The sequence below is a fragment of the Drosophila busckii genome, chromosome X (genome assembly GCF_011750605.1).
Source record: "Drosophila busckii strain San Diego stock center, stock number 13000-0081.31 chromosome X, ASM1175060v1, whole genome shotgun sequence".
NCBI lineage: Eukaryota > Metazoa > Arthropoda > Insecta > Diptera > Drosophilidae > Drosophila > Drosophila busckii.
This window is the reverse complement of record NC_046608.1, coordinates 18330159-18345415: the sequence shown is the minus strand read 5'-3', so window position 1 is coordinate 18345415 and position 15257 is coordinate 18330159. Positions and strand designations below refer to the sequence as shown.

General features: G+C 35.3%; 2 protein-coding genes across 6 annotated transcripts in view; both read right to left on the bottom strand.

The window, feature by feature from the left end:
* Window positions 1-5295: 5295 nt before the first annotated feature.
* LOC108606543 (homeobox protein abdominal-B) lies at window positions 5296-7057 on the bottom strand. Its single transcript, XM_017996742.1, has one exon. It carries the CDS (start codon window positions 7055-7057, stop codon window positions 6584-6586), a length of 474 nt encoding a protein of 157 aa, XP_017852231.1. The 3' UTR covers window positions 5296-6583.
* A 30-nt stretch (window positions 7058-7087) lies between these two features.
* The window catches only part of LOC108606541, a 92765-nt gene continuing 84595 nt past the window's right edge, over window positions 7088-15257 (bottom strand). For 4 of the 5 annotated variants that reach the window (XM_017996735.2, XM_017996733.1, XM_017996738.1 and 1 more), the window contains exons 13-17: window positions 14986-15167; window positions 10225-10448; window positions 8896-9202; window positions 7763-7975; window positions 7088-7707 (exon numbers count right to left, since the gene is read on the bottom strand). In XM_017996735.2, the coding sequence (XP_017852224.1) occupies window positions 7109-7707; window positions 7763-7975; window positions 8896-9202; window positions 10225-10448; window positions 14986-15167 (1525 nt within the window). In that variant the 3' untranslated portion in view covers window positions 7088-7108. The remainder of the gene's footprint in view (window positions 7708-7762; window positions 7976-8895; window positions 9203-10224; window positions 10449-14985; window positions 15168-15257) is intronic. The other variant, XM_017996734.1, reaches the window with a different exon arrangement.

Sequence of the window (15257 nt, the reverse complement as noted above, 5' to 3'; positions counted from 1 at the left end):
GCTCCTGTAAGGACTTTCCTCCCATCCTTGTAGTCCTTGCAGCTTCAGATAAAATGGAGCACCTGCAAGCTAGCCATAGCATTATTTTGTGCAATCCTGGATGGAAATTTTCCATAGCCTGAAAGCCTGTATTCCCTCAAAATAAGAGAAAGAAGTCGTGTCGTGTATAATAATTGTTTATTTTTGGTAAAAGCGAATTGCTAATAATACTATAATTTAACAGAAAAGCCTTTAACCAAAAACATTACATACATATAGTAAACATAAATATTCTTATGACAAATAATATTAAGGGCTAAATACAAATGAATACAAATAAGGAATCGTTTTTAAAGTTAATTCAGCATGCGTTCAAGCAGGACGAGCATCTATTGTTGTTTATATTGCCGCTGCAACTGGATGTTGTAGTCCTCCGGTAACTCTCCAGCATGTAGATCCTACCCAACAATGATAACTACGACAATACCACAGACTCTGGTAAGATGTCCTTCTGGTGCAGCTGGTAGCTGTTCAAGGTCATGAAGCTGTCACGCAAGCGCCAAGTTCCTAACACCAGCTGCTGCTCCATGTGCGCCTCCGACGAGATCAAGGCCAATCCAACGTCAATGTCTGTGTGGATAATATGTAAAAATTAATAACGTTCGTAATCTTTTTTCTTTTTATAGATTTTATAGACATAATGTAATCAATCATAACATTTGTTACTAACTTACTTGGTCAAACCAGCTCCATTGATTGCTTTAAAGTAAGCATGTTGGAATTATTAATTATTTGTATATCGCGCACTAGTTGTTCACTCGCCAACGCTCCAACCAGAACTGACCTACGTGGCCTACGTGCGTTGTTATTTAACAGCCTCTCACACATATGAGCGTCGCTGCTTTGCTGCTTGCGTCTTTCGTTCGTAAGCGCGCGATCGCGCAGCGCTGCTGCTGCGGCTGAGCTTAAGCGTCGCCGTTTCATTGCTTAGAGAGCGCCGCTCTCTCTATCGCGTCTTTCGTTCGCTTGCGCTCCATTGCGCTGCGCTGCTGCTGCAGCCGAACGAGAGCATTAACGTTTCATTGCTTAGAGAGCGCTCAGCTGCATCAATGCAGAGCTCTGTTAGTTTAAGAGTCTGTAAAGTTCGCAGAGAGGCTCATGCAAGGAACCGTTAGTTGTATTGCATTGAGTGAAAATAGCGTAAGATAAATGAAAATTTCAAGCAAACTACTAAAAGTCAGCGAAAATTGCATTTTATATATGTAAACTATGAATCTTCAATTGTTGAGAATAAATGTTATAAACTTACTTGCTCAAAGCAGCTCCAAAGATTGCTTGTAAGCAAGCACATTGATTTTATTTATTATTATAGCACTGGTAAATTACGCACTGTTTGTTTAATCGCCGAGAGTTCAAACACAAGTGACCAAGGTGGCCTACGTGCTTTCTTAATAAGAACTTCTTATGCATTCAAACTCCCACACAAATGTGAGCGTCGCTGCTTTGCTGCTCTTCGCTGCGCGCTCTGCATCGGCTGAGCTTGAGCGTCGCCGTTTCATTGCTTAGAGAGCGCTGCTCTCTCTATCGCTTTTGCTGCTCGCGTCTTTTGCTCGTTCGCTTGCGCTCCATTGCTCAGCGCTGCTGCTGCTGCTACGCTCTCTCTCTCTCTCTCTCTCTCTCGTCGCTTTTGCTGCAGCTAAAAGTTGCGTTAAAATAAAAGCCTGGCTGTTCATTAAATTCAGTTTTATTTATAATATAGTATAATTTTTCGCGTTTTGTTCCATTTATCTTATGCAATTTTAATGGCCATCACTTCATATAGCAGCATAACTAATTCCATTCGTTTTAATTTTGGCACCAAAATGCTGAACAAAATATTTACACATACAAAACTCTTTTGGCCAAAATCTTCAATTTGTTTACAATAATTTAATGTGTGTTCATAACAATACAATGGTAATACAACTAAGCAGTTACTTAAACAGAACAATGTTTTCCAAAATGGATTTTGAATTTCGCTTGTTGACAATCGATTTTGTTAATGTCATTCCCCTATAACTTTGTTTTTTTTTACCAATTTAGCATGCTATATGAGTTGGAACTGTCTGTCGCGTATATAAACTTGTATATTGGTTAAGTTAAATATGTTTGTATTGTGTATATTAAGTAACGTAGACACATATATGTATATCAATTATGTTTTCATTTCGGATTCGCTTAGATATTAAAATTGTATGAGACCAAAGGTAAAAAGAGCCCAAACAATTGGCCTGGCATACAATTGCAGGTGTGTATGCATGTTTTTTTTTTTAATTAACTAAGTGCGTGTGTGTGTGTGTGTGTGTGTATTTATGTATAACTTATATTAGAGAGCCGTCGCTGCTCTATGCTAGGACTTTGACTTTATGGCCTAATTCAGTTAACTGAACTGGCGGCAATTTTGAATTTAAGTGTATATCAGCTGATAGTGTATGTCAATTTGTTCGTTTTATGAACTATTCATTTTTACTGCTTTATGTAATTACAACATTCACTTATGTACGTATGCATATTAATGTATATATGTTTGTATTTATTTTCGTTTGCTTTTGCTTTAGATGCAGCTCAAAAAGTAGTCTTTTGAAATTTCCATAAATATGTTAGGTAATTCCATATGGTTTACTATTTCGTTTTGTATATGTCCCAAAAATTAATTTTCATCTGTTTTCAATTGTGGGCTGAGAGAAACGCTCAATCGTATATTGTATTGTATTGTATTGTAGTTTTTTTTTGTATATAGAATATTTTTTTTTTGATTGTAAATAGACACTTGTATATATGCGCAATAGACACTTAGAGCTTTTTAATCTTAAATTGCAGAATATACTATTTTTTTTTTTAATGTTTATCGCTAGTGCTATAGCAATTACGAAGCTCTGAGTTTTACTATTCCAATGTTGCAATTGAACCGCTAAAAGTTTTGAAATTGTTGCGCTGAAATTATTGCAAGCATTGAAATAGAAAACTCAATTTTTCTAGTAATTTTTTGTAGCACAGCTGTTTGTTTTTTTTATCCTTTCGCTGAAATCTACTATATTTATGTAATTTGTTTTTAATATTTTGCTTTGAATACGATTAGCTCTCAATTCATTGGGAGAGTGTTGGATTAATTATGTGGAATAAACTTTTATTTTTTTGCATATATGTAATTTATCTTATTTACTATTTCAGTTGTTTCCACTGCTTGCGCTGGTTTCATTTTCCAACTGTTAAAAATTGCAAATCTTTCACCTTTTTCGTTTGCGGTTAGGCTTCAACATCTTTTGCTCTATTTTTTTCGCTGGACAAAAAAAACCAAAAAAAAAAAAAAACAACAATCCGCTTGGATTTTCTAATGGGCTGTGTGGCCAACTGTCTTAGCACTAAGTACAGTTGGGTTTGCTTTTCGCTAATCTTCGCTCTTCGTGCACTTTGTCTGCTATTTTAATTACTTTTGCTTCTGCTCTTCGTACTCTCTGCTAATTCGCAGTTTTGTCTGCTATTTTAAACTATTTTCGCTTTTCGTATAAATCGCTTTTTTTCGCTGCTATTTAAATGATTTTTTTTAAAAGATACTTCTCTCATTTTTCTCGTCTTTTTAAAAGATTCTGCTAGTTCTCCGTTGTCTATCTACGCTTCTTGCACAATTCGCTTTTTTTTTTGGGGTTTTTGGGTTTCACCCCTCTTCGTATAATTCTCTTCTATTTATTCTATTTCACCGCTTTTCAATACAATTCACATTCTTCTGCTTCAATCTTCGCTCTTTAAACAATTCGCATTCTTCTCTGTTCTACAGCTTATTGTTAGATTCTCTGCTCTTCATACAATTCGCATTCTTCTCTGTTCTTAATGCTTACAGCTTATTGTTAGATTCTTCGCTCTTCGCTTCAATCTTCAATGTCCAGCTGCGCTCTTCGTACAATTTGCATTTAACTGCTACTCAAACGTTGTTTTTAACTGCTTAATTCTCTTATAACTATCAATGCGCTTGGTACAATTTACAATTTTTGCTCTGCTATTGATACTATTTCTATTCTATTTCGCCATTTCACGGACCCTGTCTTTTCATTCGCATTTTACTGCTTGATTGTAATGTACAATTCGCATTTAATTATGCTAAATAAAATGTAAACTGCTCTTCTGCTTTAACTGCTCTTAAAACAAAGTACGAATCTATATATATATATATATATGTATGCTATTTCTATTTTTGAAGCGTATAGCTCCCCAAGTTTTGATCTAATTGATCTAATGTACAACTTTGCTCCTCGTACGTTCACCGCTCGTACATTTTATGTTTGCTATATAAATTTGATTTGATTTGAACGGGGACTGTGCCAATTGTCTGTTTCCAATATGTTGTGTTCATTTCGCATCGAATGTTTATGCATTAAGCTTAAGTTTCGAGTGGTTGAGTGTTGTTTATGTCTTCTATTCTCTCCAATGTAAAATATGTACACTGGTCAGCATATTTAGTTAGCCAAAAGAGTTAGTGCAATATTTTCTATTGTTAGTTCAAGTTCCCAAATTGTTTGTTAAGTTGTTTTGTCAATTTAAATATGCCAACCATAGTATGTAAGTATTTTGTTTTTTTTTCTGTAGAATTTCAAGAATTTTGTCGTTCAGCAAACGTTTTCCGATAAATACAATACATATGACTACCTACATACAATATGTACCTTTTGATATTTTTACAATCCTCTGGCTTTGCTTGCAATTTTTGGTGTATTTAATTTTGTTAGTTTTAAATTGAATTTTAAGTGTAGCACATCTAAAGCATTTTTTTTATTGTTGTAAAAGTTTTCACTTAGCAAATTGCCAGCGCTATTTATAGCATTGTATGCATTTTATAAACTTTTGTTTTTTTTTTTTTGTAATTTTGAACATTTAAAGTGAAACCCTTGCGAAAATGCTGCCGTTTACATATACAATATATATATATATATTGTTTTTTTTTTTGCTGGCTTATAGTTTTAGTTTAGAATTTTAGCTTTAACGGTTTTGTCAATTGTGTATATACAGTTGATCAATATATATATATAAATATGTGTGGGGTAGGGAATATGAGCAGCTGGCGCACAAAAACGTTCGAAGACTAAATAAGCAAATCAAAATTTGTAAGCAACAAATTAAAATGCATATAGCAAAAATATTCGTAAGTGAACAATTTTCAAATATGTAGAATATGCTAAATATGTTAAATATGAAATGCTGCAGAAAAGTTGTGAAAAAATAAGCAAACAAATTTGGATTCTAGATGGTTTTTTTTTTTTTTGGAATTCAATTTTGTTATTCCGATTTTGGTTTTTATATTTTAATTTTTTTTTGCGCACTGAATTTTTGCAATGCTGGATTTTTTAATTGTCAACTTGTTATGTTTTGATCTACTACAAGGAAAATGGAAACTAAAGAAAATCATAATAAATGCGATTTGTGTTCGAACTTCTTTGTGCGGCAGTGTATTGAAATGTGTGACTGTAGTACGATATATAGTTTGTATATATGTATGTTGATGGACGTTACTATGGGGCATTGCGATTAATTTATATGCATAAGTTTAAGTGGGTTGAAAGTTAATAGCTGATGAGTATTAGTTTGGTTACTGGTTAGGTATGCGGCTTATTATAGTTTTTGCATAACTATATAGTATATATATGTACATATATAAGCACACACACATATACACCTATTTAGGTATGCACAGCACAGAGTGTAGCTTTTGATGAATTACAACTTACACATATATATGGAAATATATGTAACTATATGCGTATTATATATAAATTTAGTTAAGTTATTTACTTCTTACTGTTTATATATACAATATTGTATATTTGTATGTGTTGTGTTGCTTTGCCAAAAAAAAAGTTTCAGTGTCAAGTCTTTGATTTTACTTCAGTAAGCGTTTGCTCAATTTTGTTCAGTGTGTGCGTGTGTTTGCTTATAATACACTTAAACTTTATATATATATATGTACATATATATGCTTTGTATATTGTGTTTATATAGTTGGAGACAAGGACAATTGTTTTTTCGTCTAGCAGGGTGAATGTAAAAGTCAACAATGTTGTAGCTTCGATTTGGATGCGTTTGTTTTCAATATTTTGAGTCGCACTGTTGCTGTTCGTTTTGGTAAGTTGGTTGTTCAGTTTGTTAGTGTTTTGAATTTTGAAGGGGGGTACACACATACATACATACGTATAGAACCAGTAGGCATAGTTATATATATTTATAGTTATTTGCATAATAGTTCTATTTTATATAGACGAACGCCTGCTTGGAAATATTTTACAAAAGTTTCGAGTTCGAATTGGAGTTGCTTGGAAATATTTTACACAAGTTTCGAGAAAACTAAAAATATTTTACACATACTCTATTTACAAGGGACTTACAGTTGGAGTAACAGGCCCGAAATTGGCTGCGAGTTGGCAACAAAAATTGATACTAACTGAGCATTAAAAATTGAAACATTTTGTACAAATTCAAAACAGACGAAATTCGATAAACCGAATCTTGAAACTTGCGCACTACTCACTCAATTGAGCGACTGCAGACTGTTTGGCCAATTGGTGGTTGTTGTTGTTGTTTATTTGTAACGTCGACCGCTGCCGCTGCTGCCACTGGCGCAGCCACCGTCGCTGCTGCCGCTGGCGCCATCGCCCTGCCAGCGCTTGCGTCGCGCCTCCTTGGCTGCCTGCATTTGGGCGGCGACGCGACTGGTGCTTGGAGCTGAATCGAAGCTGGCATAGAGCTCCACCTCCTCGTCGGTGGCATCGCGACTCGAGTGTTGCTGCTGCTGCTGCTGCTGCTGCTGCTGCTGCTCGAGCGCCAAAGCGACGGAGGCCATGGCATAGGCGCGTGCATCGGTGTGTGGCTGTGGTAGGGGCATGCCGGAGGCGTAGTATGAAGCGGTGGGCGTGTCGACGCTGCTGGTGGCTGCGGCAGTGCTGAAAGCAAGCGCCAGCGATTGTTGTTGTTGTTGATGTGCTTGTAGATAGAGTAGCTGTTGTTGTTGTTGTTGTTGTTGTTGTTGATGAGGATGATGCTGATGCTGATGCATTGGTGGGGGCGGCTGCTGCTGATCCAAATCGAAACTCACATTCTTACTGTCTCATCCACCCCGATGGACCTGCACATTGGCCTCGGCGGACTCCTGCTGACGCAGCTGCTGTCGATAGGCGTCCAGCTCGGGCATGCGATAGGTGCCCAGATTCACCTGCACCATGAGCGTCTCCATAATGCGCTCGTTCTTCATCGACTTGGAGGGCAGCACTACGGTGAGCAGCTCGCTGGGCGAGATGCGACACAGATTCAGGTCGCGCGTCAGTCGCTCCATAATGCACTCGAACTCGAACTGCGTGTCCTTGTTGGGATGATTCTTCAGCTTGGCCACCTTGTGCTGCGCCCAGGCCAGCATCGCCTCGAACTTGCGTATCTCGGGCGTCTGCAGCTCGCGGCACATTATCATCTGCACCATGGACTCGGACAGATGCAGAAACTCGGGGCACTTGAACAGCGAGTGCGCCTTGCTCTCCACAAACGACAGTATCATGTTGACCAGCTCCGAGGCGGATGTGTAGCGCCAGTAGTAGTTCTCCAGCGAAATGAGCATGGGGCAGACCACCTCGATGCGCAGAAACTGTTTGCAGTGATGGAAGCAGGCCTGGAGCAGCTCGGGCAGATCATAGTGCTCCGCGGCGCAGAGTAGACCTACGCAGAGTAAATTGATAAATTAAGATACGCCGAACTGCTGTGTTAAGCTCACCTGGAATGGAGACACAGGTCAGCGGGCAGGTGCCCGTATGCAAATAATCGAGCAGCACACGAAACGTGTCCGGATCGAATTCGATGATATTGAATTCGGTTTGGGCCAACTTGGCGCGATCTACTTTTTGGGCGTCGGCGCAGACAGAAAGGCGTGGCACTGCCAGCTGATTGCTGCCCGGCTTATCCTTATCCTTGTCCTTGCTATCGCGATCTGTTGTTGTTTTTTTTTTGTTTTTTTTTAGGGGTACGTTGGTTTTTTGTCAAACATAAACAAAATTAAAGGCAAATCAAATTGTACAAAAATAATGAAAGCAGCAAATAATCAGCAAACAATTCATCGTTGTGGTTTTTAATTGTTATTTTGCATTATTATTATTTTAGTTTATATATTTGTTGTTGTTTGTTTGGCGCATGAGTTGAGTGAGAAATGAGAAATAATTTTGTTTGTTGTTAAATTCAATGAATTTTGTCATTATAGCGTAAATAGAGTTAAATGAGTTGCAAGAAAGAGACAAAAGATATTTAGTTCAAGTGTTGAGCAATTCCATTGGTGGTGAATAAAACAAAATGATTAGTGGTGAATAAGCGTTGTGTGGTGAGTAAGCAAAGGCATTTACAAGTTGTTGTTATTGGTTAGTTATTTAGAGGTGCATTTAGTTTAAAAATATTTGAATTAAGTTAATGCAAAAGTGTTGAAAAATTCAAATTAATTTCAAGCCACGTCCAGGGATATTCGAGCCGTATAAATCCAATTAACAAATACAAAAGTATTTCGTGTCCAAGCCAAAGCAACAAGCACAAAAAGCAAAATCAAATTCGTTTGCGAGTTCATATACAAAAATTACGTATACGTAGATTTGAGGTTAGGTAAGTTTTAGTTATTGGAAATTGTGTTGCGTGCGACGTGCGTAGTTTGTTGGTTAGTTTTAGTTCAAAGGTTAGCGAGCATAGTTAAGTGGGCAGGCGAGTTATACGCAGCAGCGTTACGTAGCAGCGTTACGTAGTACGTAGTATATATAAATTTGTTATGTGTAAATTATGTTAAAATTAGTCAGAGACAAGAAGAGAGAAGAGAGAAGAAAGAAGAACACGCATCGATATTGTTGCATTGCTTTATATACAAACTCTTACTCGAACAATCTGTCGATGATATCCACTTCTTTTTATCATCCGGATTCAGTTGATTCGTATTCTTATTCCGTATCGAACGACCCCAGCCCGCCGTAATTGTGCCCAAGCGTGAGAACGCGCGTTTGACCATCGGGGACGAGGGCACACTCTTGGGCCGTATGGAGTCCGAGTCGGGCACTGTTAGATAATTATTTGTTTTCGGTTTCTGGTTTTGGGGCGAGACCAATGAGGGCGCAGGACGTGCGAAAATCTCGGCCACTGGTATCTGCGGTGACCCAAATCCAGTTTGTATGCCATAGAGCATTTCCTAAATTATACAAAAAAAATTTAAACTTATTTATTGCTCAAACAATTATTTTCAAAGAATCAAAAGAATACCAAAAATTATATATACTTGAACTAATTACTTTATCAATGTTTTGTAACCGTTAAATCATGTAGTTGATAAAACTGTTTTTCGTACATTGAATTGCTAAAGAATTTTTTATTATAAACAAATTAAAAGCAGCTAGCCATATTGGAATTATTTATCTATCAATGTTTTGTAACCGTTAAATCCATTTAGTTGATAGAACAGATTTTTGTACATTGAATTGCTAAAGAATTTTTTATTATAAACAACAAATTAAAATGCATAATGAAATTATTTATCTATCAATGTTTTGTAACCGTTAAATCATTTAGTTGATAGAACAGATATTCGTACATTGAATTGCTAAAGAATTTTGTTTTAAAAACAATTAAATTATAACACTTTTTATATAACACGCAGCTCTTTACATATTTTTCTTCAACTTGCTTTGTTAGTTTGGAAAACTGTAACTCATATAAACATTAAATAATGATTTAAATAAATTAAAAAACTTACAAGTCAAGCTCAGTCATAACTCAAACGGTGGCTGGCTTATTCGACTCTAGAGATTCGACTCGATTTCTAAGACAATTTTCATTAGTTTCACTTTTGTGATAAATTTCAAAGCATTCAAATGTCTTTATGATGCTAAAATCGCAATGCTGCGAATCAGTGTTGCCACACTAGCGTATTATAAGCTAGATTTAGCTTTTTTGCAAGTGAAATAATTTATAGAATAAGAAATGTGGCAACAGTGAAGCGAGAATCCTTTGCCAACTTAATTTTATTTTGTAAGTAAGTGGAAAACTCGAACTAAACATTTTTCATTAGTCAAATAAATTAGTAGAGCAAGAGCTCTGCTGCTAAATAATATTTAGAGCTTGTTTATATTAACAACATTACATTACCAACTTGTCGACATTTGATTAGCGTTCCTAAATTTATCTTGTTGTTTTTGTTTTTTTGACATCACTTACCTGGAAAACGCGACTGCGCACACCTAAAATCGCACGCACACCTATGAGTCGAGCCTTTTGCTTTGACTGTCCCACCAAAAAGACAACATCGAATAGATGCGCATTCGTTAGGCAGGAGGGCTCGTCGTTTAGAAACACTCGCGTAAAATCTTTAGCTAGCTGATCGTAGTCCTCGAACTGATCTCTTACCGAATCCAGCAGCGGTGAGGACGGACGCATATGGCCTATGAATAAAATCAAAAGTTTACAACCAAAAAGAACCAAAGCGCTAAATCGAAATCGGTATCTCCTATACAAGTCCTATAAGTTATGATGATGCGATTTATGTACAGCAGACGCTCGATGAAGTTTTCAAAATTTAAAAAAAAGAAAAAAGAATTTTCACTAAAAGAGCTTTCCGTTAGTTTAGGGAGTTCCAGCATTTGCTGGATGTGCAATCTGAAATTAGAACTCACTGTTCTAAGTAACATTACAAAGTTGGTTAGCAGTACTCAAACCCATTGAGATTTTCATTGTTCTTTTTACACACATTTTGTATACAAAATACACAGCTAAAAATTATTTGTGTTTTCAATTTTGATGTTCGCAAATTTGATGTTTTAATAACAAATGTGTAACAAATTTTGATGTTTGATTGCTCGAATTTTTGTTTGACATGCGTTTCAAATATAAAAGTTACATTATTTGAGTTTGAAATACAATTTGATTGTAGCATGTGATTTGGAATCGCGATATGCCGAAAAGTTTTTGAATTTTGAAGCGTCTACCGACATTGCACACATACTAATACATTGAAATACAAAGCGCAGGTGAGAAATGAAGTTGTGTGTAAATTGAAAAAAAATGCATGCAGTTGATTATAATAAGTTTAAGTTTCGTGTAGTTGTTGCTTTTGTCGAGTTCTTGTTGTGCTTGTTTAATTCTCTAACTTGTATAGAAAGACAGAGGCGTAGCTGTCGGTTGGTAAAGGGTTAGGCTTAGTTATTATTTTTTTAGCAATAAAAGCTAAATGAGTTAAACAATATGTGCAACAATATATATAAATAAATTAATTAAAAATTCGTATAACAAAATAAATAATTATAAAATCATGAAAATGTGCAACAAACAAAATTTCAATGTGCATTAAATAAAATGTCCAATAAAGTGCACAAAATTGAGTTAAATAAAATATAAAAAATGAAAATTTAAGTAATAAATAAAATGAGCAATAAAATGCACAAATTTAAATAAATAAATTCTAGAGAAATAAAACATAAGTAATAAATAAAATGTGCAATAAAATGCACAAAATTGAAATAAATAAAATATAGAGAGTTAAAATATAAGTTATCAAATATTTAAGGTAAGCAACAAAAACTAAATTCGCACTGTACGAAAACTAATTAAAGCAACTATTTAGGCTGCAGCTTACTAACTGCCCACACACACACACACACACTGACACTGACACGCAGCTGCATTTTCTCTTCTAATTAGGCATAATGTAAGCACTTTTAAGCTTACAGACATAATTAACTATCAACTATCATGGAGATCGAATGGCCTCAGCTCAAGTTATGCATTGCTAAATTATATACAAGAATTTTATGCACTAGCATATTGCTTAGACATTTGTTTTGATTGCAGCAAGTTGGCCACAGGACTTCAAGGCAATTTTATTGAGTTATTTTGCTGCCAGACGTTTCTGCTTTGTATGCTGGTTATTACTATCATCAAATACAAATACAAAAAACACACACACACACACATACACATATATATACACGCGTTAGTGTAATCAATACACTTGTAGTTAAACGCAGCTGCTGCCCGCAACGAAACGAAACAAACCAAACGAAATTCAACATTTGATTGCTGTTTTGTTAGTTTGGCAACAACTTCTGGCCAGGTAGTGCTACTAACTTATTTTCGCTTTCATTTGCCTGAGCAGCAACTTTATGTGGCACTCTTATTTTATATTTTGCTCAAACTCTAATTAGGCTACAAATGCAATTGCAACTTTTAACTCAAAGCGAGTTGAGAGCGATTTACTAAGCGTTGATTAAGTTAAGTTTCAAATGCAATTAAAACTAGCATATGCATATTAAAGTTTGCATAATAATTTTATGCAACCGCAATATGAAAATTGCATTATTTGTAAATAAAATTAAAAAGTTTGTTGTTCGTTTGCAAAGTTAAATTGCAGCTACTTAAAATAATTGTTGAGTTCTTATTGCAAAATGTCTTATGCTTTAATTATATTTAAATTTCTGCATTAACAAAATGCAATGCTTAGCTTTTAATTATTTTTAAAGTTTCTGCATTAATAAAATGCAATGTTTAGCTTTTAATTTTTTGAAATTTTTAGAGTTGCATTGCATTAATGCAATTTTGTTATAAAAAAAATTGGTTATTTCCATTATTTTTTAAGCCGCGCGCATTACTTAGTCTAAATTTAGATATTTACACAATTGAAATATTTAGACATTTAGATATTTACATATATACATATTTACATATATACACATTTATATATTTACATAATTTACATATTTACACTATTTACACTATTTACAAGCAAAAACTGCTTTTAAGAGAAATAATAAAAATTAATATATTGTATTTAATTCACTTTTCGATCAATGCCAGCTAATTGCATTTGCTGTGTGCCAATAATTTGCTGGACTAAAAGCTTTTTATTAATTTATTAATTTTGTGTGCCAATTTTGTTGCAACGCTAATTGAGTTAACTAACGGACTGAGTGGAGTCTATTTTTGCCTTGAAGCACACATGGGTGTGTGTGTGTGTGTGTGAAGGACCAAAGGCTATCAATCAATAATGCGCATATTTTTCTAATATGCATAACAAGCTTCAGCAAGAACTCACGTACTATATACAAGTGTAAATATATAATGTGTGTGCGTGTGTGTGATTGTATGTGTGTGTGTGTGAGCAGCAAATTCGATTTGTTTGTGTTTCAAATGCAGCAAATAAATATCAAAGTAAAGCCAAACAAATTAGAATAGATTTAGCTAAATCTGCATTCAACTACTAGCAACAAAGATATGTCTGCGTTCGATTTGCCTGTACGTCTGTCCGTCCATCTGTCTGTCTGTCTGTCGTTTAGAATTCCCACAATAGATAAATATTGTGCAATAATTCTTTGAGCTTGGACAACTTAAGCTGCAAGCGAACAGAGTCAAAAGCAAGAGAGCAATAGTTTGTTTGTTTGTATTTGTGACGCGCTGCATGAGGCGGCGCTTTGAAGTGTTACTGGTTGAGTCAAGTGGGTGGCGCTGGGTGGGTGGTTGGGTGGTTTTGACTTTGACGTTTTGCAAAAGCGCAGCGTTGCATGCAAATATAGCCGGATGTGTTAATGGCGGAAACGGAAGTTGCCTCATACGTTTTATACGCTCGCTTGCTTATTATCATTGTCTCTGTATGTGTGTGTGTGTGTGTCAGTTTTTTTGTTTGTATGTGTAGCATGCGGAAACAGCGCTGCAGTAACAGTAACAGCAACAACAACAACAGTCAACAGCAGCAGCAGCAGCAGCAGCTAAGGCCATAAGCACAACAACAACCAGCAGCAACTAGTTGGCCAAAAAGGATTAATCGAAGTCAAAGTCAGTAGCAGCAGCAACAGGCTTTGTATTTTGGTTCAAAGTGTGCCACGCCTAAAATCTAAAATTGCTGCTGGCCTCTCTATGAATTTTAAATAAATTTCAAGCCAAATTGAGTTGCAAACGCTTGAATAGTTAACAAAATAAGGACAAATAAATAAACAGCAATAATTAATATAAATTAAAATATAAAAAATATTGCAAAAAATTAATTCAATATAATTTGAAATAATTTTCAAATAGAAACTTAGAAATTGAGTTGCAAATAGAAATATAAATAAATCAAAGTTAAAAGTAAGAAACAATAAAACTAAATTTATATAAAAAAATATGTGTAGCAAAAATATTGGAAAAAATTAATGCAACGTAGAATAATAATTTGAAATTGAGTTGCAAACGGTTATAAATAAATAAAATTGAAGCAAACTAAATAAACAGCAATCAATAACAATAAAACTAAATTAATATAAATAAAAATATGTGTAGCAAAAATATAAAAAATAGTGCGAATAATAATTTGAAATAATTTTCAAATTGAAAGTTAGTTAGAAATTGAGTTGTTGAGCGTAAATTAAAAATATTGCAAATATAAAAAATATGAATGCAACGTAGAATAATAATTAGAAATAATTGTCAAACTTTGCCAATTAGCTAAACTTAACTTTTGCTGCTGCTAAAATGTTGCAACTTAATTATGAATTTTTTTTCGAATCTTTGAATGCAAAACAGAGTTGGGGGAATTGAAACGCGGTTGCAATAAAAGTGAAAGCAATTTGCATTAGAAAACAGTCAACAGTTGTGTGAATGTGTGTGTGTGAAAGTTGAGGGGGTGGTAACACATACTATGCCTTAAACATAGGTGCAGCATAGAAATTGACGATTGTTGCAGACGCTGCTCAGCGGTTGTTGTTGTTGTTGTCTGTAGTTGTTGTTGTTGTTGTTGTTGTTGTGTGTGTGTTGTGTATGTATTGCCAGCAGCTAACATTAGACCCAAGGCCGACTGCTCTTGGCTGCTGCTGTTGGCATAAATGCAAAAAATGCAATTATTTTGCAGTTGTTGTTGTTGCTGTTGTTGTGATTGTTGTTGTTGTTGTTGTTGTTGGTGACTGTTGTTGTCTAGAACTCTAGCATGCAGCATTTTGAAATATTCATCCTCACCAATTGGTCGCCATGAGCCGCGTCTGTATGGCTTGGGAATTTGTCCAGTCTCCGCGTGGTTAGACAAATTCATTACCAGGTCCTCCAGCATTTGGGAGCGGGTACGCTCTTGCATGCGGGCGAACTTGGGTGCTGAATAAGATGCGCGCTCTCCATTGACAATTTTGGTGAGCAGCCATTCGCTGTAAGTAAAATTTATGGCAAGGCGGCAAGCGAACAAGAGAAATGGTAAAAGTTATAAATTAGTTGTTGGAATTATTTGGGCAATGTGT

Excerpts from the sequence above, each read along its gene's own strand:
- LOC108606543 (XM_017996742.1), bottom strand. The coding sequence starts at position 7,057 with ATGCATCAGCATCAGCATCATCCTCATCAACAACAACAACAACAACAA.